Source organism: Eumetopias jubatus, unplaced genomic scaffold (assembly GCF_037043125.1).
Source record: "Eumetopias jubatus isolate StellerSeaLion01/CBP00866 unplaced genomic scaffold, mEumJub1_p1.0 scaffold_15, whole genome shotgun sequence".
In the NCBI taxonomy this organism is placed as follows: Eukaryota; Metazoa; Chordata; class Mammalia; order Carnivora; family Otariidae; genus Eumetopias; species Eumetopias jubatus.
In genome coordinates, this window is record NW_028274821.1 from 91,210,508 (window position 1) to 91,235,049 (window position 24,542).

The window sequence follows — 24,542 nt, forward strand, 5'->3', positions numbered from 1 at the left end:
GGAGCCCGATGCGGGACTCGATCCTGAGACTCCAGGATCATGACCTGAGCCGAAGGCAGTCGCTTAACCAACTGAGCCACCCAGGCGCCCTAGAATATATTTATATTTAAATTAGTAAATATTAAGTGCAATCAGACGGTAACCATCTATGGCTCGTGGCCGCTGTGCTGGGTGGTGCAGAGAGTGCATGCCCAGCACTGTGGGACGGGACTGCTCTAGAGAGGGGGGCGTTTAAAAAACTACATTTCTTGGGCGCCTGGGTGGCTCAGCTGGTTGAGCATCTGCCTTCGGCTCGGGTCATGATCCTGGAGTCCCGGGATCGAGTCCCGCATCGGGCTCCCTGCTCAGCGGGGAGTCTGCTTCTCCCTCGGACCCTCCCCCATCTCATGTGCTCTCTCTCTCTCATTCTTTCTCTCAAATAAATAAATAAAATCTTAAAAAAAAAATAGCTTAAAAAAAAAACTACGTTTCTTGAGTGCTTGCTGTGTGCCTGGCACTGGGCTGAGAGCTTCCCTTGCGCCCCACGAGCAGGAACTGGCATGACCCCTGCTCTGGTTGTAGGTGAGGCTCTGAGGGTCCACGCCTCATCCAAGGGCGCCCGGCGCGTGGGTCCTGGAGCCCTGCTGCACTCCACTGCCTCCCTGGGCTTTGTCCATCCCGTGTCCCCAGACCCCAAAACAAGGCCACCTTCTCGCCACCTCACCTCGAGGACACACAAGACTGCACCCAGCACTCTTTATTGGCTCGGCTGAGGTTCCAGGAGGTTGAGGAGGGCATTAACTTTGTTTCCCTGCAGGATGCTCCTTGCTCAGAGCCCATTAGGGGACTTTCTTGGGCAGAGGATTAATGATCCCACTCTCTATGTATTCAAACACTGTGTATGGGTCCTGGTCCGCATTGAGGGTGATGGTGTGCTCATAGAACTCCTCCAGCTCCAAGGAATTCCTGTAGAACAGATCCATTTTGAGCTTGACTTGCTCTTCAGTATCCTTTGGGTTCTGCAGGAGGCGGGCCTTGATTTCCACGGTTGGAGGGGGCTTGTACATGAGGTGGTACCTACGGGAGAGAGAGGGGGAAGCGGGTGACCTACGGTCTGGCCCCCGGGGGGCAGGAGAGGAAGGGGCCTTCTGCCCCACTGTGGACCCCGTGGGCCACCGTGCCCACCACCAGCAAACGTTTGCTGCACACCAGCAGTGTGCACACCTTCAGCTGGGCCCTGGCGCCCCAGAGCCGCAGAGCACGCCCCTCCCCCAGGGGCGGGTGCAGGTCAGCGACCGGCGGGCAGAATGGAAGATACTAAGTCCCCAATTCCTTTCTTTCCTCCGCTTCCTTTCTCCCTTTTCTCCTTCCCTCTGAACAGTATTTATCAAGCATCTGCTATTTGCCTGGCAATATGTCTGCTCCTGGCAATGTGAGGCAAGCAAGACCACGTTGGCCCTGTGCTCCTAGAGCTTGCAGCCGAGTGGGGGAGTGGGACATCGTAACAGTGAATGTGAGCGGAGGGGACAGGACGGGCCACAGGTGGTCACGACGGGGAGGGACCCCAGGGGCAGGGCAGCGTGAAGGCCACTGGCCTTGGCATGGGTCAGCGAGACCGTCCCTCGGCATAAGGATGAGAAATCAACCTGTAGTTTAGAAAAATCCTGGTATTCCTTTCCCGCCCCTCCCCACGCCACTCCTGAGACCCCCACCCAGAAACACGGCCCTGGGAGCCAGCGAGGGTGGAAGCTTCTACCTCTTTGCGATGGCGGGGACTTTCGACTGCGTTTCAGCACCAACACAGTGATTGTACTTGTTCGACTGCAGGATAAAACTCAGAATTCACCTCCTGGGACTCAGGGTGGGCGCCCCGGTGGACTGGTTCCCACGGGCATGTTTGTATAGTAGCCTCCTCGGCAGTGCGCGTCACCGTGACAGCGTCTCGGGGTCGTCCGCCCAATCCAGCCACATCACATGCGTGGGTCAGAACTGCTACTCGGGACAGAGTGGGCACACCTTTCGCCTCAGACGTCCATTCCCTGGCTACTCTCCCAGGAGGAGGGTCCACAGACACTGCCCAGGGGAACCAACTGGAGAAACCCCCTTTCTAGAATCTTCTGTTGGTGTCATGCCCAGACCCATCCTGCTGTGGCATCATCAGTCAGCTGGACGGACAGGGGAGGCTCCCCAGCAGGGCCCGACCCCCGGAGCCCTCAGATGGCCAGCCACCAGGAGCCTGGCACCAACCTTTCTCCCGTGACAGGATCGATTCTCCTCAGGGTCAGCCGCTCAATGACAGAATCGAATGGCACATTCAGGAAAAACACCCTATGGGGAGAGAACAGCACCACAGTCAGCTGGAGGGGACCCCGGGCTGGAGTCTGGGCACCTGACACCAGGGCCAGCATCTTCCCTGCACGGGGGTGGAGCCTCAGGAGCGATCTTTCAGGGGCTCCGGGTACCAAGCTCTCCAAGGTCACGAGGGAGAGATGCAGACAGAGGCCTCCCTGCCATGGAAGCTTGGGTTAGAATCCACCTCCACCACCGACCTGCCGTGTGACCTCGGGCCACTCACAAAGCCTCTCTCAGACTCAGTTTGCTCAGCTGCAAAATGGGCTAATGACAGTTGCCTGGTGTTGAAGATCTGACGACAGGAAGCGTGTGCCATGCTTAGTGTGGGGTTTGTGCACACTCGGCGCTCAAACACGGCAGGTAGGGCTATAACGTAATCCCTCTCGTCATGGGACAGCCTTCCCGAAAGTTCAGGCCCCCTGGCTGCCACGCCCTCCCGCAGAGCTGGGGTTGTTCTCAGCTACCCCATTTTCTCTTTCACAGAGGAGCCCCGGACCCAAGGGAGCAGGGCCCTCGAAAGTAAACAGCCCAGACCAGAGCCCAGCAGAAAAGACCCAGAGCCCACTCCTGATAAGTCCGGTCTCTCCTAAATCCTTAGTGCAAATGGCCGAGTCCCTGCTTTTTGGCAATGGGACCCTTTTTTTTATATAAAACGTGAGGGTGGGGTTCTCAGTCTAGGGCGATTTTGCCCCAAGAAGACATGTGGCAATATATGGGACATTTGTGGTCGTCACAACGGGAGAGGGGAGCTACTAGCATGTAGTGCGTGGAGACCAGGGATAGTGCTCAACATCCTAGCATGTAGGACAGCCCCCACCACAAAGAATTATCCAGCCCCAATGTCAGTGGTGCCAGGATTGGCAGATGGGACAGAGGAGAAGGGCACGCACTCTGGGCGGGACAGGTGGTGGGGGGTGAAGAGCCACGGGTTCATGGTGCCTGCTCACGGCTCTAATCCAGGCCCTGTCTTCTAGCGTGAAACCATCCCAGTTTGTTTTTAAAGAATTAACTTCTGGAATATTCCATTGCTCACTTACTGCTCACTCATCCATCCTTTAACTAATCCATGCGTGCATTTATTGGATGCCTGCTGTATGCCAAGCATTGCAGTAAGCTCCCGAGGTTACCAGCCTGCCGTGTGGAACTGAAACACAGGACTCAATGGGCTCATCACCAAGGACATGTGGGTTCGATGACCGATGTGTGCCCCTTCCACTGGGGACAACATCAGTGACAACAAGCACTCCCCGTGCGCCTGAAGCCTTGTTCGTTCCACTTCCAAGTAAGTAAACCCAGGCAAGCAGCAGCTCTAAGTGCGAGAAAAATGCACACAAATGAGATTTCTTGCCTTTGCTCTTGGGGTGGAGTCTCTTCAAGATGGCCACTCTGTCTCCTCCAAGTTAGAGAACAAAGAAGGCCTTCACCCTGGCCCAGAAATGCTGATTCGGCAGGCACCGGAGGGGGTCCAGTGTTCCCCTGAGCCTGGGGTCCACTGCCTGGGGGGGCACCCGGGCCAGCGACTCCGTGCCAGGCACCCTTGCAGGGCCCGTGTCCCCTAGGAATTAGAGGCAAACCGTTGACCATGTGTATTTTCTGGGAGGGGATGGGTCCATGGGTCTCAAATTCTCAAAGGGGCGCCATTTTTAAAAAAATAAATGACTTTTTAAAATTTTTAACTGAAGCATAGTTGACACACAATGTTATAGGAGTTTCAGGTGCACAGCGTAGTGATTCAACAATTATACCTACATGATGAACTGTTCCTGCGGTAAGTGTAGTCACCACCAGAAGTTATTACAATACTATTGACGGTAGTCCCTAGGCTGTACTCCTCATCCCTGGGACTTATTTATTTCATAACTGGAGGCTTGCGCTCCTCAATCCCCTTTGCCCATTTCACCCATCCCCCACTTCCCTGGAACCCTCTGGCAACCACTGGTTTGTTCTCTGTAGTTATGCGTCTGTTTCTGGGTTTTGTTTGTTCGTTCATGTGTTTTGTTTTCTTTTGTTTAGATTCCACACGTGAGTGAGATAATATGGTATTTGTCTTTCTCTGACCTGTTTCACTTAGCCTCCTTCCTTCTAGGTCCATCTGGTTGTCATGAATGGCAGGGTTTCCTTCTTTTTTCCGGCTGAGTAATATTCCATAGTATATCTATACACCACATCTTCTTTACCCAGGCACCTACTGATGGGCACTGGGCTGTCTTCAGGTAAAAACACCCAGAAGTAGAACGACTGGGTTCTCTGGTAGTTCTATTTTTAACATTTTAAGGAATTTCCATCCTGTTTTCCAGAGTGGACGTGCCAGCGGGCATTCCCACCAACAGTGCACGAGGGGACCCCTTTCTCCGCATCCTTGCCAACACCTATTGTTTCTTGTTTTTTATTTTAGCCATAATGACAGGTGTGAGGTGGTATCTCCTTGTGGTTTTGATTTGTATTTCTCTGATGATGAGTGATGTTGAACATCTGTTCATATGTCTGTCCGCCATCTGGCTGTCTTCTTCGGAAAAATGTCTCGTTTAGGTCCTCTGCTCATTTTTAATCGGATTATTTGTTTCTTTGGTATTGAGTTGTGGGAGTTCTTTAGACATCTTGGACATTAAGAAGGGCTGCCAATTCTTTTTTTTTTTTTAAGATTTATTTATTTACTTGAGAGAGAAAGAGAGAGAGAGAGAGCAGGGGAGGGGCAGAGGGAAAGAATCTCCAGCAGACTCCCTGCTGAGCGGGGCTGGATCTCATGATCCAGAGATCATGACCTGAGCTGAAATCAAGAGTCGGTCCCCTAATCGACGGAGCCACCCTGGTGCCCTGAAGGGGTGCCAATTTCTTTTTTAGAGATTTTATTTATTTGAGAGAGAAAGAGCATGAGTAAGAGGGAGCACAAATGGGGGCGGGGAGAAGCAGACTCCCCATTGGGCAGGGGGACTGATATGGGGCTCGATCCCAGAACCCTGGGATCACGACCCAAGCCGAAGGCAGACGCTTCATTGACTGCGCCACCCAGGCGCCCCGAGAGGTACCAATCCTTAAGGATGGTTCTGAGTCACTGATGTGAGTCAAAGCCTCCTGTTTTACTGACATGAAGGACATGCTATGGCCGATTGAGGAGGGGGCACAGGGGACTGCTCCATGTGCCTCACGCAGACACCTGCTGCTTCCCTGGGCTTATCGATGCCTGCCAATGGTCCTCATTTCCCCTGGGAGCCACCCTGGTCTTCTCTCATCCCTGGGCCATGTTTGAAGTTAACTCACCCCAGGGCTGCAAGGCTGTGTATGAGGAAGGCCCGGGTGTGGCCAATCTGAATGCTGGCTCCTCCTGCCCACGGGAACTGGATCAGGATGCAAGCTGATCCAAGCCAGGCCAATGAGAGGCTGCACCATGGCTTTCCAGAAAGGAGTTTCCTTTTTGTTGGGGCTGCTAAGCTGATGGTATGGGACCTCGGGCTGCCTAGGGCCTGCACCCAGAGAGAGCCTACCTGAGAATGAAGCCTGCCCCGAGAGAGAGGAGAGACACTGTTTGGGGCCCTGGATCAAGCTGTACCTGAAGTCGACACACCCCTCAATGTTTCTCTGACATGAATACATAAACCTCTTCTTTTGCTTAAGCTGGTTTGAGCTGGGTTTCCTGCAGTTGTCCCCCAAAGGACACCTAATACTCCTAGTCTCTTCGATGCCACTTGCTTCTGGAAAATGTGTAAATTTTTTAAAAATATGAGTCCCTGAGCCAAATGCTCTCTCTCCTTCAAGGCAAATTCTCCCCCTGCCTTTCTTCTCTCTGCCTCACTTTGCCCACACTCTTTGCTTAGGTTTGCTTCTGCCCAGCGGCCAAGAAGCCCCTCGCTGGTTCCTGATGAAAGCCACAGCTGTCCCTCTTCAGAGCGAGCACAGTGGTTTCCCCTGCAGCCTGGGGGGCCAGGAGCCATGAAAACCCACTTCTTCCCGGCACACGTTCTTGAAAATGATTTCCATTCACAACGTGCGGCAAAATAACAGCCACCAAATAAAACATGCGAGATCGGGGAGCGTCTGAACACGGGAGCACAGGTGTTTCAACGAGCTTTTATCCCTCGCGCTCCAAACACGCTGGGCCCCCCTGCCCACCCCCGAGACTTGCGAGGCCCAACAGCAACACCAAAACACGGCTGTCACCGCGGCTGGCGGCTGGCGGCGCCGCTCTGGATGCCGACGCCAGTAGAAAGGAAGCCAGTTTGGAAATCCCTGATAATTGATGCTGTTTCATAAACAAACAAGCCCCAATTGAAAGATTTTTAACCCAGCATATCAAGTCTGCTTGTCATCATTCAAGGGGATGGCTCCTGAAAGGCTGGCAAGATCGGAAGCACAAGGACACCAAATTGGTACTTGAAACACGTCTCTGGGAGAAGCCTCACTGGAGAAGGAGCCGTGCTTCCATGCTGGAAGCTTCTGATTTGCCAGGCTCCTGGAGCCGCGGTGCCAGAGCTGGGTGGCGGGGTGGAGTGGGGAGCCCGGGCAGCTCTGCAGAGCGGCACTGTCCTGGGTGTGGCGCGCCTGGCCGGGGTTTTGCATTCTGCTGCTCACTTCCAGTCACACAGCCAGGAGAGGGAGAACAGAGACAGCAAAGGCAGCCAAGAATACCTACAGCAGGGTGGCGGGCAGCAGCACCCCTGCAGGGGGCACGGGGGAGCTAGGACTCACCAGGGGCAGGGGCTACACCTGCTTGGGGGCTTGCAGAGCTTCAGGCCAGTGGAGGCCTCCGAAGGGGGGTGGAGGCCTCCTGGGAGGCCTCTACTCCCTCGCTACGCTAAGTGGGGTCCCTGATGGGGAGCCCAGCAGTGCCGCCCACCCACCCGCTGAATTGGGAGTCTACATTTTTACAAGATCCACAGTGACTCATACACACAACCAGGCTGAAGAACTGCTGCCCCCTTCCCATGTTTCCAAGATGTGTCTGGCGTTGAGAATCATTGGGAGGACTCGTCTGAAACACAGATTCTGGGCACCCCTCTCAGAGCTACCAAACCAAAACCTCCAGGGGAGGGGCCGGGGGACCCGTATTTGTAAATCAGCAGCTCAGGTGACTTGAGTGCTCAAGCAGGGATGGGAACCACGGCTCTAATCCCAGGTGTCACCCCTGGCCACACCCTGGAATCATCAGAGGAGCTTCGAGAATACTGAGGCCTGGTCCCCGCCCCCCTAGAGATTCAGCTAGAATTGGCCCAAGGTGAGGCCTGGGAATGGAGATTTTTAAAACCTCCCCAAGCAGCTACAGTGTAGTTGAGGCTGAGAACCAGCACTCTGATCCAATCTGCTCAGTGTACAAGAGGGGGAAACTGAGTCCCAGAGAGGTCAGGCCTCATGCTCCGTCACCCAGGGCATTGGTGCCTGATACCCAATGGCAACTGGGATCTCTCGACACCCTCTGGCCATGCTGCCTGGGGCTCTGTTTGGGGAGCAAAGAAAGCCTTCTTTCTCAAAGGACCAGAAGCTTACCACCTGCTCCAGAGCTAAATTCTATGGAACTTTCTCTGGGCCCACGCATAGATTTGGTAAATTGAGAGCTATGATATACAATAACTGACTTTAAATAAATATGGCATCCACTACTGCACAGAGGCAGGGCCCTGCCCTTGTTAACCTCTTGATTTCAAGCAATAAGCCTCCACTAGGGGCAAAACTCTATACAAAGCACCATGGTATAATTACAATGAGATACCACTTCACACTCATTTGGAAGGCTATTAGAAAAAAACCAGCAAATAACAAGTGTTAGCGAGGATATAGAGAAAGTGGAACGCTTGTGCATTGCTAGTGGGAAGGTAAAATGGTGGATCCACTGTGGAAAAGGCTATGGTGGTTCCTTGAAAAAGTAAACATAGGACCCTATGATTCAGCTAGTCCACTTCTGAGTGTATATCCAAAATGAGGGAAAGTGGGCACTGGAACAGACATTTGCCTACCCAAGTTCACAGAGGCATTAGTCACAGTAGCCGAAAGGTGGTAATACCCCAGATGTCCACCAGTGGTTGACTAGATAAACAAAATATGGTGTATACACACAATAAAGTATTATTCAGCCTTAAAAGGGAAAGAAATCCTGACACCTGCTACAATGTGGATGAACCTTAAAGACATTACACTAAGTGAAATAAGTCAGACACAAAAGGATGATGACTATTGTTTGGTTCCATTTCTGTGAGGTATGTAGAGGAATCAAATTTGGAGAGACAGAACATAGAATGGTGGGCACCAGGGGATGGGGGTTGGGATGGGGAGTTAGTATTTAATGGGGACAGAATTTCAGTTGAGGAAGATGAAAGAAGTTCTGGGGGTGGATGGTGGTGAGGCCGTACAACACTGTGAATGTACTTACTGCTATCGGACTGTATACTTAAAAATGGCTAAAAGAGTAAATTTTACATTAAGTATATTTTATCTCAATAAAAAATAAATGCTATGGTGTAGTTTATACACATGATGGTGAAGGCAGGGGGAGGGGTGGTTCTCTGGCCTTGAATAAGCTTAAAATTTAATGAGGTTCTTAATATACACATGTGTACAAATAAATGGATAGACCAAAGAATATCAACCATAGGATAGTACTAATTCTAAACTAACTACAATGCCAATGATACACAAATGTTAAGAAAACAGAGGAGGAGAGGATAGAATTTACTTTATTAAGCAGCCTTTCTCTGGTACCCAAAACCAGACAAAGACTCTACGGGAAACCATAGACAAATATCACTCAAGAATACAAAAGCAAAAACACTCAATAAAATGTTAACAAATTGAATCTAGCAATATATAAAAATAATAATACATTACAACTAAGTGTGGTTTTGCCTGGGAATGAAAGTCAAAACATTCAAAAATCAATGTACTTTACCCTACTATATTAAAGAGGAAAAACTATACAATCATCTCAACAGATGCAGGAAAAGCATTTAACAAGATTTTACGTCAATTCCTGATAAGTACTCGAAACGATGTAGAAATAGACGGTAACTTCCCCAACCCAATAAAGGATATTTACAAAAAAACTACAGGTAACATCATATTTAATGGTGAAAGACTGAATGCTTTCCCCTAAGACTGGGAACAAGGCAAGATTTGTCCATTCTCACCACTCCTATTCAGCATCATACCAGAAATCCTGGTTAATGCAATATGACAAGGGAATGACGTGCACACAAATTGAAAGGGAAGAAATCAAACGTCTCTATTTGTAGATGACATAATCATCTAAATAGAAGTACCAAAGAATCTTCAAAAAGGTTACTGTAACTAATAAGTATGTTTAGTGAATTCACAGGATACAAAATCAATGTACAAAAAATAAATCGACTTTCAAGGTACCAGCAACAAACAACTGGGGTGGTTCAGTCAGTTAAGCATCTGCCTTCAGCTCAGGTCATGATCTCAGAGTCCTGGGATCAAGCCCCACGTCAGGCTCCCTGCTCAGTGGAGAGACTGCTTCTCTCTTTCCCTCTGCCCCTCCTCCCTCATTCTCTCTCTCAAATAAATAAATAAAACTCTTTTTAAAAAAGCACCACTTACAATAGTATAAAAATGAAATACATGTAAAGCTAACAAAATAAGTTCTGTGTGCAGAAAATGACAAAACACTGATGAAAGAAATCAGATTTAACTAAATGGGGAGTTATACCATATCCATGGACTCAGAGATTCGATATTGTTAAAATGTTAATCCTCCCCAAATTATAGATTCGGTGCAATTCCCACCAAAATTCCAACAAGGTTTTTTGAAGATTCTACACAAGTTAACTCTCAAAGTTATATGGGGAGTGCTTCTGGAAGAGAACTGTATTCAGTAAAACGATATGGAAAGAGAACAAATCGATTTCAAGGCTTATTACAAAGCTACAGTAGTCAGGATAATATGAGTGTTAGTGAAAGGTTCGACACACAGATTAAAGGAGCAGAACAGAGCCCAGTAATAGACTCTCACAAATATGGCCAATTGCTTTTCAGCAAAGGTGCCAACACAACGCAATTGTGGAACTCCTCCTTCCGCAGTTCTTTCAGAGCCTGGAGGGCTGCGCTGAGCCCACTGGGAGGCAGTGGTGCTCTCCCAGCTTTCCGTGAAGACCTGGCCTCAGCCTCTTTTGGGGGCTGGGACACTCGCAGAGCTCACTCTTCTGTGTATGCTGCAGTGACTCTCTCGGGCTTCAGTATTATTGAGGGGTCTTCCCTCCGGGGGATCTTTGCAATGGCCACCACTGATACAGGGAACCAGAGAGAACGCAAAATGACACCACACATTAACACTTGGGATGGTCTGCTCATCTTTAACGAGATGTGCGCACGTGACGTCCAGAGAGGTCACGCAACATTGGAGCTGTTGCAAAACAGTCTTCGGACGACGGCAGCCCGTGGGGCGCTCGTAGGGCACAAAGCGGGAGTGACTACTTTTTACGGACTTGTCCCGACAAGACCTCCTTCTGGTCTAAGGGCAGAGAGAGGCAGCATCTGTGTCTATAGACAACTGCTTCGGGGGCTGGGGAGAAGGAGCAAGTGAATTGTGCATAGACTATCAAAAATCTAAAAAAAAAAATGAAAGCTGGGTCACCTGCAGGAGGATTCACACACGAGGCCTGAGCTGTCTGAGGATAGGCACTGGGGCTGCCTTGTCTGCAACCTTTGTGCAGGACATGTGCTAAGGGCCAGATGAGCATGCAGTGAGCAGGCGGATGTTGGCTGCGATGCCAGGGGAGGCCTGACAGAGAAGCACCCCAGCATGGCCCCCCGGTCCTGAGCCACAGGTGCAGGCCTCAGCTCCCCGTCAAAGCTGTCGTGAGATGTGCGCCGGAGAGAGTTTGGACACACGCCCTCCCCAGCGTCTGGAATAGGCCATGGCCAGACCTGTACAATTTTCAGTCTGTGTATTTTTTACTCTGACATGTGTCCAATTTGAACACGAAAGGCCAGACATCTCCACCTCATTTGAAAACCCCATGCATCGTGCCTCCTGGCCTCAGGCAGCAGCTGCAGGCTGCCCTCACTCCCCACTTCCCACTCCTTCAAAAAAGAGGCTCCTGCTGGCCATTTCTTGTTTAAAACTGTGCATAATTGATAATGGCAAATCTACCCTGGCTGGGTCTAAAATCTCTCCAGGGGCAAGAGGAACACTCTCGAGGACTGTCATTAACTGGTAAATTAGCGAGCTCGCCTGGCAGCTTACCAAGCGCCCGCACAAAATGCGGCAGTCTGGTTTGAGGAGAAGGACCCAGGGATCAAATTCCTGCATAATCGGGCTCCATTTTAAAGTTGTCTTAAAATTTCTGCCTCCTTCCCCACTGGGAAGAAAGAGAGTAATTCCTTTGCAAACCGCCACCCAGACGCTCCCTTGACAATTGTGAAATGCAAATCATGGGAAGCCAGAAAGTTCGGCAAACTTTTCCCAAAGAGAAAGGCGAATGAGCCGAAGGTAAAAATGACAGGAGGCGAGTGGAACACTAGCAAGAGCGGCAGGACAAGACGGGCCGGGTGCTCCAGGCCAGGACACCCTCCGTGCCAGCGACTGCAGGCAGGCCCCGGGTCCAAACTCGTGCCCAAACTCACCCCCCGCTCTGCGCACTCACCCAGGCCACCCGTGCCCACACCCCAGCGAGTCAGCCATCCACTCCAGGCGCGGCCACACGGGTCCATGAGTGTGCTCCGGGTCCACACGGATCACTCCTGTCTCCCCTGGCCGCCCTTTGGCTCTGGGTCTGTGTTTGAGGGGGGCCTGGCTCACGACCCAGCTGGTCTTCTCTGTGCACTCATGACACGAAGTTCCTGAATGTTCCTGGAGACCCACCATCTTCCTCGGGCACTGGCTAACCACACCATACCTTCTAGCTTGTACCCAGAGCATTCGCTTGTGGCTGCACCAACCACCTGCTGGCTCAGGGCCCCTCTGACAGCAGGAACATTGGTCAACACTGATCGGCACCGAAGTCCGCCAGTGTGGACACCGGTCCAGATCCACCGGTCAGCAGCAGTCCTGAAAGAACATCTGAGCCGGTGGACACTTTGTCAGTGCCCCGTGGCGTGGCTGACACATGGGTGCTCCATCAGATCTCCCTTTAAGAAAGAATATGCGGCTCAGCTGTAAGGAGTGTGGTCCGCTGACAGCCTCCAGCTGTAAATATCTCCAGGGACTCGAGCCCAGTGTCCATGTTTCTGACACATTTACTGAGATATAATTCACCCCTTGAAAGTGTACAATGTAATGATTTTTACTATATTCACAGCGTTGTGCGACCATCAGCCCGATCTAAGTTTATTGTTTTTTTAAAGATTTTATTTATTTATTTGAGACAGAGAGAATGAGGGAGAGCGCATGAGAGGGGGGAGGGTCAGAGGGAGAAGCAGACTCCCCGCCGAGCAGGGAGCCCGATGCGGGACTCGATCCCGGGACTCCGGGATCATGACCTGAGCCAGAGGCCGTCGCTTAACCGACTGAGCCACCCAGGCGCCCCCGATCTAAGTTTAGGGCATTTTCATCACCTGCAAAGGGAACCCTCTGCCCACAGGCAGTCACTCCCGTTCCCCTCCCTGAGCCCCTGGCTTCTGGTCTACGGATTTGCCTCTTTTGGACATTTCATAGAAATACAACCATACCGTATGTGGCCTTCCAAGTCTTCATTTAGGAGACTAGAGAAGAAGAGGAGTACCCCACAAGGTTATTTCATGGATTAGACACAATAGTCCATATAAGGCCTATAATGCATACTAATAACAGAATATCCACGTGGGCCTGCAGGCCTGGAACCTTCCGTGCAGCCTAATGTTCCCGATAGCACCATAGCACCTGCACCCTAGCACACATCGGAGCCTCATTCCCTCTTATGACCAAGTGCTGTTCCATTATATGGGCAGACCTCATTTTGTTTAGCCTTTCACCAGCTGATGGACATTTTAACCCAAGCTTCTGAACAAGGTCATACTGTTCTGAGCCTGGCTGTCCTGCCCAGTGCAGCCACCGTCAGTGGGTGAGCCTTGCTCTGGAGCTCCCTGCTAGGTTGGGCGGGCCTCCTGACCCCACGGCTCCCCGGGCCCTGATGGTTGATTTTATGTATCAGGTTGAATGTGTTACAGGGTACCAGATATTTGGTCAAACATTTTTCTGGGTGTAACTGTGAGAGTGTTTTGGAGATTAACATTTACATTGCTGAACAGAAGGAAGCAGACTGCCTTCCCGCTGTGGGTGGGCCTCATCCAATCAGTTGAAGGCATGAATAGAACAAAAAGGCTAACCTTCCCCTGAATAAGGGAGAATTCCTCCTCTCTGATGGCCTTCAAGTGGGGATAAGGGCTTCTTCAGACCTAATGAGGTGGGGGTGGGAATCACCATTTATGCAACCTCATCCTCAAGGCTCGTGGGACCCCACTTCAGACTCCTTCAGATCAAAGTCGTCCTGTCTTCTGGCTCTTCCTGGGTCTCAAGCCTTCCAGCTTTTGCTAACTCACCCCATAGATCTTGGGAGTTGCCAGTCTCTATATTGCATGAGCCAAGTCCCTATAATAAATCTTTTTTCTCTGTACACAATACACATCCTATTGGTTCTGTTTCTCTGGAGAACCCTAACACAGTAGCCGAGCAGGGATTCAAACCCAGGCAGCCCGCTCTGGTGTCTGTGCAGTTGACTGCCTCAATCTGTTGTGAATTTGCTAAACGAGGAAGAAAGAAAGAAGGAAGGAAGGGATGGAGGGAGGAAGGAAGGGAAGGGCGATAGGTAGGGCTTGGCCTCCCACTTCTCTGCATAAACCACAGACTCTGATGGCGTGGTTTAGCTGTGGCTCCCTGGGGTCGGGCTGCACAGAGTCGCAGGTTCAGAGCCACCTGGAGTCAATGGCATCTTTCTCCGCTTCGAGCAGCTCAGCTGAAAGGGACTCAAGTCAGGGAATGGGGCAGATGCCAAGGAGGCCTCCTCGTGTGTCTTTGCTCGCAACCCAACCTGCCGCCGGGCCAGCCCCTGGTGCTGCTCTGGGAGCAGGAATTTGCTTCAAGGACCAGAGAGCAGGGTGTGGAAGATCTAGACCCTTGGGCCCCCTGGGAAATGAGTGCCTCTCCTTGTCACCGGTCCCCCCAAGACAGGGAGCGGAGGGTCAGGTGAATTCATTTCAAGGTTCCCTTTCTCAGAGCCACTCTCCGTTGGTGACAAACACGGTGTTAAAATGTGTCCCTGGTGAAGCATCTTCAGCCTCGCCGCTTCTCTGCCCATGGTCAGAACCTCCATTCTGGACTTTTCCACTATATGTTTTAGGGGACTGCAGAGAAGCTTCTATTTTAACCCCTTCCATGGCTGGGGTTTTCTTCCAGGAATCTCTTCCTTTAAACGTGGCTTTGAGGTTAAGCCTTTGGCTCTCATTAGCTACCACCCCCATCAACATCATCACGGTCCCTGCCAACGTTTACGTACTTACTGCATGCCAGGCACCTGTACGAAGCGTGTTACACACACGTGTTGTCCCATGTAATCCTCACAGGAAGCCCTTGACCCAAGTCCTGTGATCCTGCCCATTTCAAGGATGAAAACCTCTCAGGCCCCCAGGAGGTTAGGTGATGCCTGCAGGCTGGGCTCCAGGTCTGGCCGCTCTAGGACCCTCCTTCCTGCCCTCCCTGCTGCCTTCCTATTTGTAAAATAATTTGGCTTCATGCCCTGCGGTTTTAGAGAATCACGAGGCTTCTGCTGAGAATCAGGGCATGGGAAAGTGAACCCTGAAGCAATTTAGGAGGAGAGCCAGTGCAGTGGGGTGGGGCCGGCACCCCAGCCTCAAGGCTCGCAGGACCCAGCCTCAGACCCCCCATGGGCCAAAGCCACCACCTCATTTGTGTGGCCCCCGGCTCTCCGGGGCTGGGACCCCCTCCTTGGGGCCTCACGGGGATGGGAGCACAGCTGCCTTTCAGGGTTAAAGATAAATCACGTGGATTCCAGAAGCTCCTTCATCCCCAATCACAGCTGCCTTGCCTAAGGAATCCGCCACCGTGTTTGTTAAACCCACACTTTAATTACTCCAAAATTATGTTAAATCCTTGCATAAATACTGCAGTGGCATCTTCCGAAGAATTTCATTACAGTAAGCTGGGTTGCTGCCAGAGCTCTGGGTTAAAAAGTAAGAGGAGAACAGACACATGCAAAAAAGATAGATATTGTTTTCAAGATAAAAAGGCAAGGGGGTTAGCCTTTGTCAGATCACCCAGGTGTCAAAGAGAAACAGACTCACGGGAGCAGAAATCTCCCATTTTACAGACTGAAGGGGAAAACCAATCCCCTCCCACCCTCCAATCTAATAGGTGTTTACTTCTCGAAAAACCTAAATCTGATTAAATATTAATCACCAGGGGTATTAATTAACGGGGAAAAGTCCATCAAGAGAACCCCAATATGTTTACAGTGTCCTCGGGAAACTGGGAAAATTCACAATCAAGTGTGTAAATGTTCTAAAAAAGGGTCCTGAATATTTTATGAATATTTGTCATAAAACAGAAATAATAACCACTGTGCAGAGCTATTAGAATTAATATTTATGCTGCCCGCCATGAAATATTCATGGGGACAGAGAAAGGGGGGCCTGTAAGACAAGAATTAATTTACATCGGGCTCGGTTTACCCGCTGGCTTGATGTTTAAAGACGGTTGACAAGCCTCCATATGAATCCGCCAGTCACTTCCCGCAGTCGGTGGAGCGGAGGGGGTGGGCGCCGGGTCCGGGCGGCTGACAGCTCACAGATTGAGTTTCTGACAGCCCTTAAAAAACCTAAACGGCCCCCCACCTTTTTTTCCTTATTCCATTGCCCAAGGCGCTCTGTTCTGCCACCGTTCATCCGATCTCCCCTTCCATCTGCTGAAATTAACGAATTAATGAGCGCGATACGCTTTACAGTGGGGCCCTATGAATGTTTACAGGCGATTAAATTATAATGCGGGACGGCTGTATAATTCATGAACCAATTAAAGGAAGTGTTAGTTGATTTGATGGGATGAGGACGTACAAAATGCATTTAACTAATGGGGAGCCACGGGCTGCCGAGGGCCGGCTCCCTCTCTCGGATTACGCGGCTAATTGCTGCACTTTATGGGGCTGTCACTGATAGCCATGCATATTTCATTGTTCTCAAATACTTCAATTGTGTGTGTCCGTGTCGCGGCTGTAATACAGAGAAGCTGGGCCAAACTTGGCTGTAGTTACAGTGGCCTGGCTGAGGCCTCGCCTTGGAACCTGAGCCCCGGCCTCAGATGTCCCCGCCATTAGGTGATTAAAAGGGCTCAGGATGCGACCGGCTTTTGTTTTCCTGACAATTCCGGATGCTGGTTTCATGATGGTGACAGCACTGGGGCCCTGACCCCTTTCTGGCGGGGGAAGTGGGAGGAGAAGTCTGAAGCCCCTGTATTGTTCCCACCATGCCTGCATCCCGGGTGCAGGGCCCCAAGGGTCCCGCAGAAGGTGAATGCCCTGGGGGAGTCTGGGCCTTCTGGGTGACCCAGGGGCCCCTGTGCCCTGGATGTGGGCGCAAGCCAAGGGTTTCCTCTGGGCTGACTTTGTCCACCTGTACAAGGTGACCATGCAGGGCTTCATTACACATAGTAGCCAACTGGGACCCGAACTTGAGGCTCTGTTGTCAGAGGTTGGTGTGTGCTCAGAAGGAAATTGCCGAGAAGAGGGAATGAAGGAGTGAGGTTATTCTGGTGCTCAGAAGGAGAGAGCATGCTCCATGATGCTACGGAGGACCGAGAGGTGACTGTGCCCGGATGCCCGGCTGGAGCGGCGGCATGTCTAGGTCCCAGAGATGCCACCTTCATAGCAGCAGCCTCAGTTACTCTGTGAAGACCACGAGTATGTACCCCAGCCCCTCCAGATGGTTGGAGCCCTGCCTCAGTGGTCGGGGGATCTCAGTAGCTCCGCTTCCCGGCCAGTCCTCTGAAATGGCTCTCTGCCCTCCTCTGGATTTCACATGAGCTGGACACACACACACACACACACACACACACACACACACACACACACGGGCTAATATCAGCATTCGCCCTGTGGGGGCCTCAGAAAGAATCTTTCTGCTCCCACTTTGGCACCCAGAGCTGTGAGGAGGAAGTGGCCAGTGACCAGAGGCCACACTCCCAATCGACACCTATACCCCTGCTCCGTGCTCTGGGCCACGTGGCCTGGGCAAGCCTTGGGTTCCCTGTCGCTACACTGGGGACTTGGATTAAAAGCGCTAACCCATGTGCTTAGTATGCGGTGTAGCATACAAGTGCCCACCTTGTTTTAACCTGGACTATTACCATGAGATATCAGAGGCGCCAACGTGTCCATTTTGGAGGCTAGACTCACCCCTTTTCTCCCTCACGGAGCTCGGGGCCAGCCTCCACCTGCGACTGCACACTGGATGCTGAGCTGTGGCAAGAAGCCAGCAGTGAGATCTATAAGGAGGCCTACAGAGCCCGCAGAGCCTCTTGTTTGAGGAGGAAAGGGCTGCAGGGACCCCAGGACCCCAGGGGAGAAGAGCACCCAAACTGTCATCACTTCAAGGATGGAAGAAGGGCCAACTGTAGATTAGAAAGCAAGCTAACTAAAATACCTAAAATATCTCCTTGGGGCCCAAGCTTACATGTGAACTTGCAATGGGTAGCCGAGCTAGATTCAATGCCTTCTGTTTTAAAATAAAAACCAAAGTATCATTTATCAAGTGCCTACTACGTGCAACAAACAGTCCTAAGTATTTGACAGATGTGATGTTATAGTATCTCGCAAAATAAAAATTAGTATTCTCCGTGCACAAATTGGGGAAACTGAGGCCCAGAGAAGCCAAGCATCTTGGTTAGGGAATTTCTTCGGAGTAAATACTAGTATAAGTGCAAAGATATATGGGCAAGATTTCCCGCTCCTGAATTACTTATAACAGAAGAACACTGGACACCACATAAATGTCCACAAACAGGAAGCCTTAACAAATTGTGGTATACCAACATTCTGCAGCTTTTAAAAAAGAAATAAGGTAGATTGAGGGTGTTGATACAGGAGGGAAGTCTAAGACACACCTTAACTCAAAAAAAAAATATATAACAATCCGTATCATATGAGCCTATTTACATTTAACAAGAGAAGTAAATCTAGAAGGATATGCAACAAATTGGCCATAATGATTATTTTAGGGGAGGGATCAGGGGAAAGAAAATGTTCTTTACTTTATACATGTCTGCCTTTTTTTTTTACAATGAGAATATACTATTTCTATAAATAAGAAAAACACTAATTGGGGCGCCTGGGTGGCTCATTCGATTCAGTGTCCAACTGTTTTTTTTTTTTTAAGATTTTATTTATTTATTTGACAGAGAAAGACATAATGAGAGCAGGAACACAGCAGGGGGAGTGGGGGAGGGAGAAGCAGGCTTCCTGTGGAGCAGAGAGCCCGATGTGGGACTCCATCCCAGGACCCTGGGATCATGACCTGAGCCGAAGGCAGATGCTTAACAACTGAGCCCCCCAGGAGCCCTGTCCAACTCTTGATTTTGGCTCAGATCATGATCTCTCGGTCATGAGACTGAGCCCCACATCAGGTCCGTGCTCAGCGGGGAGTCTGCTTCTCTCTCTCTCTTCCTCTCCCGCTGCCCCTCCCCTCCACTCATGCTCTCTCATGTTCTAAAATAAATAAATCTTTAAGAAAGAAAAACACTAATTATAAAATCACAAGAACAAGGTTATTTTTAAAAAGGAAAAGCATCCATTTTAAACTAATGGACCAGTGTCATGGCGATAACACATATGATTGGGCCAGACTTTCTCATGTGGATCTCATGATGCACAGAATGATCATTTCATGTGCCTGAGCCTGAACCCCTAAGAGCATCACGGAGTCCTCACTGCATTTTTTCACGAGTGGGCACACCAGGGACATAGGTACCACTCTTATGCCCCATTTGACAAGTATAGAAACTGGGGTTTAAAGCCGTTAGTGAACTTCTCAAGGTCCTGTCCATAGGAACAGCAGACTTTGTAAGCTCAGGTCAGTGGAACACCCCAGTCTGAGCTGTGGCCACTGGGTATACTGCCTCCCTGCATGCTTGTGTGTGGAGTACCTCATAACAAGCTGTGGCTCCTCACATCTCCACATCACACTGAGGATGTGTAGACGCCACCTCACTAATCTCCACAGCAAGCCTGGGACATAGGTGTTAGTGGCATCCCCATTTTCCAGATGGGGCATCTTGCTCCCTTACTGGCTGGTGAGTGACCTGGATAGACTTGGGACCCACAGCTGCTGGACTCCAGCATCCGGGAGTGTTTACCAAGTGCAGGGACTTTTCTAAGTGCCCCACCTATATTATTGTATTCACTCTTTTTCTGGAGGCAAGTTTGTTCATTTATTTTTAATGTTTTAATGGAGAAATTCACATAACATCAATTAACCATTCTAAAGTATGTGATTCGGGGGCATTTGGGACGTTCAGTGTCGTACAACCATCACCTCTCTAGAGTTCCAGAACATTTTCTTTTTTTTTAATAATTTTTTATTGTTATGTTAATCACCATACATTACATCATTAGTTTTTGATGTAGTGTTCCATGATTCATTGTTTGTGCAAGTTCCAGAACATTTTCATCTTCCTAAGAAGAGAGCCAGTATTCACTAACTAGCCACCCATGATTCCCTGGGTGGCCACTAGTCTGCCTTCTGCCCCCTTGGATTTACCTATTCTGGACATTTTGTTGAGGGATATCATACAATCTGTGACCTCTTGTGACTGGTCAAAAGCACAAAAGCATTATGCTTTTGAGGTCACAGTTATTCCTCATGAACAATCTTCTGAAGCAGTTCTATAACTTGGGACCCATTTTACAGATGAGAAAATGGAAGTCTCAGAGAGAGGAAGGGACTTGCCCAAGGCCATGATGCCAGTCAGGGGCAGAGCCAGATTCCAACCAGGAGCGTCTGACTCAAGAGCCCGTAATTCCACCAGCTCCATGATGATTCCTTAAGATGATTTTTCCTTAAGGTGATTTCTTTCAAAATAGATTGACTGAACATTTGCACATGCTCAGCGCAGGTCGAGGGTGTCAGCGGCTTGCAGACCTCATCCCCTCCCGTGCCCCTTGACCCTGACTCCCCAGCCACATGGCCTCCTTGCTGTCTTAGGCCCACCCTCTGCACAGGCTGGGCCTGAGCTTTGAACATGCATCTCCCCGGTGGCCACGGGGCCACCCCCACTTGGTTCAGGACGCTGCGGAGACGTCTGCCGCCCGTGCCCCCGGTAAGGAGCGGCACCCCGGCCTCTCACACTCCGGCTCTGTTCTCCTTGAAGCCCTCCTCCGTGGGAGACCATTATGTTTACTGTCTGCCCCCGAAGGCACATGATCCGTCCGAGTTGTTCTCTGCCCTACAGTCAGCTCCGAGAGCCATGCTGGCACACGGGTGGTGCTCAATAAACGTTTGTTAACTAAATCATGTTGTCCTCAAAATCCTCACCCTCAGAACGGAGGGAGACTCTCTGAAGGGAAGGCTGGAGCTGGGGGCTGTTGGAAGGGTGAGTGGGACGGCCGCTGCCAAGGCCGCAGGAGAAGCGCCAGGAAGGACATGCTACTGAGGAAGGTGGTCACGCAGGGCAGGGAGGGGGGGACCAGCATTCGCCAGCTTTTCATTCCCTCCATGCCCTACTTCCTCTCCTTCCTTCGCTTGCAGCATTGACATTCAGTTGAGTTTTGCCACTCTGTGCAGGCTCCTGGGCCCCTCCTGGCCCCTCCACAGCTAGCCTATCCTCCGCCTCCTCTCAGGGCCTTGACGGGCCTCCAGGCCTGTCATTTCCTCCAAGCATCTTTCTCTCCAGTGTGGAGCTGCAGGGGCCCTACAGGAGACATCTCTGCAGCCTTCCCAGCACAATTCAAAGCACTTTCCAGAACATTCCATCACAGGGAAATCCTCTCTGAGCTACAGTCCAAAGGCCACTCTCTCTTCTCAAATTTCCAAGCACAACAGGAAGTTCTTACTTGTGGGCCAGCAAAGACATAGATTCAGATTCTACCACACCAAATAGACTCCACCTGGTAAGTCCTGCTGACGGCCCCACCACCCCATGCGAGCAGCTTCAGAGAGGGGCTTCCTCAGACCCCAGACCCTCCCAGATCTGCAGCTCCCTTCCAGCTGCATCCAGAAATGCTTTACTAATGCAACTTAGGTACAAACTACACCCTGGGCTTGACTGATTGCAACTGCAGGACACTGCCCTGGGAGGTCTCACCCAAAGGCCAGCCCTGCAGTGGTGCCAAGACAAGACTCCCCTAAGTGCCTACTGAAAACAAACCCAGGGTTAAACTGTTTATCTGGGTATGCTCCTGGGTTAAACTTCCTAATGAACCTACCTAGGAGGTGAAACCTGAGTTTCTAGATAAAGCTTTTCCACATCCTTGGCTGGGGACACAGGCCTGCAATTTAAAACTTCTGGGTTTTGATAGTTGTCTATGAATTAAATCTGTTATTCGAGTCCAGAAGCCTACCAGTTCTGCAGCCATCTACCCTGAGGGCTTCTCTCGCAATGATGCCTTGCCCAGGTGCCGGGGCTGACGGGCGCCAAGGCCATCAACGCAGTGCGGAGAGTGGCCCGCACGGGAGCTGGGGGAGCGTCTGGGAGCGCAGCTGTGAGCCCTGCTCAGAGGGGCCTTCCCCAGTGTGGAACCCGCCACCTCACCCTCCTCCGGTGCTGCTTTGGATCCTGCCCATGGGCTCCTGGGGAAATGTTCTGTTCCCTGCCGAGGGCCCAGGATCTGGGCCAGTGGCTGGCAAAGGGCAGCCTGCAACCAGTCCTTGTGGAACAGACAAAGCAGCGTGTGGGTCCCTCCCTTGTTCCTAGGACTGGGCTGCCAACCTCCTGTTCCACAGCATTCCTGTGAGGAAGGGGCCAGTATTATTCTTCTCCTCTTTCAGCCCTGAGGAGGTAAAGTCACCCGCAGAGTCCCCCTCCCCCCCCCCAAGGAATGTTCTTGTCCTTACCCCCTGACCCCCCGCCTCTCTTCATCTCGCACCTGCCCTATGGAGACCCTGCCAGCCGGCGAGCAGCCCCCGCAGGACAGGACGGGAGCTTGGGGGTCAGCAGGCACTGCTCCCTGCCTGGCCCCAGCGGTACCAGAAATTCTACCCGGGGAAGGGCTTGGGGCTGTGGCCTGGTTGCAAGTGCTCAGGGGTGTGTGCGCAGAGTTGCTGGTGGCTTGGAACGCCCCGAGGGAAGGGGCTCAAGCCACCCAGGAGTCCACCCCACGTGTGCTCCTCCTTGGAAGGGACGCACCCCTGGCGGGCTCCAGGACAAGCAGCTTCCCTCCAGGAGGAGAGGCGGGGACCCTCGGTCAGGTGGTCCGTCTGATTGGGAATAACCGGCCTGGGTGAGTGCAGCTGAGAAGGGCTCCTCTCTCTAAAGGACCCACCGAGGGCACACTCGGTTTGCCGCTCCCTGAGGACCCACCCAGCTCAGCACAAAATTGGGGAAGGCGGAAGCAAGGAAAGGGTCGCATCTCTGCGGCACCTACTTCGGGATGGCACAAGGTGGGGGTCGGGAAACGGGAAGCGCTGAGCAGGTTACGTTCTGTGATGTTTCTGCAGGCCCTGGGCCAGGAGCGGGCAGAAGATATATTTCTGTTCAAAAGAGCAAAGGCTATTTGCATTTCATTCTCTTTGAGCGGAATGGCAGATACAAACGGGGCCCCAGGAGGGCGCGAGGTCTGTTCACTGCCATGCGCGCTGGGTCCAAGGCGACAGGAGGGCGCGACAGCAGAGGAGGGGGCACCCAGCTCCCTCCATCTGCACTGACTCGCGGACGATTCGGATTAAGTTTTCCTGGAAGCACAGTTCGCATGCAAATGAGGCAACCGGGGTGGGCCGCTCCCTCTCCCTGATTGGACGGGAGTGTGCCGTTAGCCCCGCCCCCTGCACGAGCAGGTTTCCGTCTGGGCTCAAGCCTTGACCTGGGTCACCCCTGCCACCCGCTGCCCACTGCCCGGTCCTGTGCCTGCTCCACACAGGGGACCAAATGCAGCTTTCCCTCCCCCTCCCCAGCCACGCCGGCTCACATCAGGTCCAACAGTTAACAATTTGATTCCATTTTTCTCCAACCACTTAAGGAAAAAGGCCTTAGGGCCAAAACATTACCGCTGACCCGATTAGCCCTTCCTTGCTGATATTTTTATCAGCATCTGCCCTTCGGCTGACAGGAGCCAGCACTCGCCGTCCTGCCAGGACCTTTGGATTACAACCTGGTTGTCTGAAATATTTAACACCTTTTCCTATTTTCCACGTGTCAGGGAGCTGAAGCGCCAGGGTGTGCTCTGCACCCTCTTCCCCTCCACTGTTATCTTGTGGGGGGGGTGGTGTTGTTTTCCTGGTGTCGCGAGCCCTACCCTGCACCCCGAGAACCTCCGCAGGAGACACTGCTGTGGTCTGCGTTCTGGATCCCCTTCTGAACCGCGGACCTCGGGGGGGAGGGACCACAGGAGGCAGGACCACGCCTCACTCATCTTGGCATCTCCAGAGCCTGCATCGTGTGCACATAACACCCATCCCAGGGCTGAACCAGAGTTTGCTGAGTGACTGAACGACCTTCCCGTTGCTGAGATCCACAGCCCCCAGCTGCGGGAGCAGCAGAGTCCTGGGCACGGTTACAGTGAAGCACTCCCTGGCAGAGAGAGCCCAGAGCACGTCAGTTCTGCGGGCGGAGTGGCCTCGGACCAATGATGGGCTCCACTACTCAAAGATCGCCAAGGAGAGAGGTTTATTCCTCAGTCTCCTGTGACTTCTTCTCTCACGGCCACCTTTACGGACACAACAAAAGTTCTTTTTGTCCAGCCGCCTACTGGTCCATTTAAATTGTTTCCCTTTGTTTTCCTCTCCTAGGAAATACCAAAGCAGTTGCTTGCTCTTATGTAGAGAAGAATCACCCTCCCAAAAAGAAGCTCCCAGATTCTAAAGAGAAAGCTTCAAAGCCAGTAGCTCAAGCTAATTGCCTTCCTCAGCAGCTACACAAAGGATGATATTCAGCACATGGTGTCTCCTAGAGAGGCCCTCAGGGTGTGGAGCTCTGCTCCCAAAAGCAGAGCCAGGCTTGGCGGGAGGGGGCAGCCTGAAACCTACAAAAATGTTTGTTAGGTAAATAATTTGCATACTTTAAAACTTTCACTGTTCTTGGTAACAAGTTCCTTTTAAGCCCCCTCTCCACCAACCACGAATCCATGTCTTGC

General features: G+C 51.5%; 1 protein-coding gene across 3 annotated transcripts in view; it reads right to left on the bottom strand.

Annotated features, from left to right (window-relative positions):
• Window positions 1-777: 777 nt before the first annotated feature.
• AK8 (adenylate kinase 8) overlaps window positions 778-24,542 on the bottom strand; it is a 118,024-nt gene continuing 94,259 nt past the window's right edge. For all 3 annotated transcript variants that reach the window (XM_028090578.2, XM_088018879.1, XM_028090577.2), the window contains 2 exons: window positions 2,227-2,307; window positions 778-1,056 (listed from right to left, as the gene is read on the bottom strand). In XM_028090578.2, coding sequence (XP_027946379.1) covers window positions 819-1,056; window positions 2,227-2,307 — 319 coding nt within the window. In that variant the 3' untranslated portion in view covers window positions 778-818. The remainder of the gene's footprint in view (window positions 1,057-2,226; window positions 2,308-24,542) is intronic.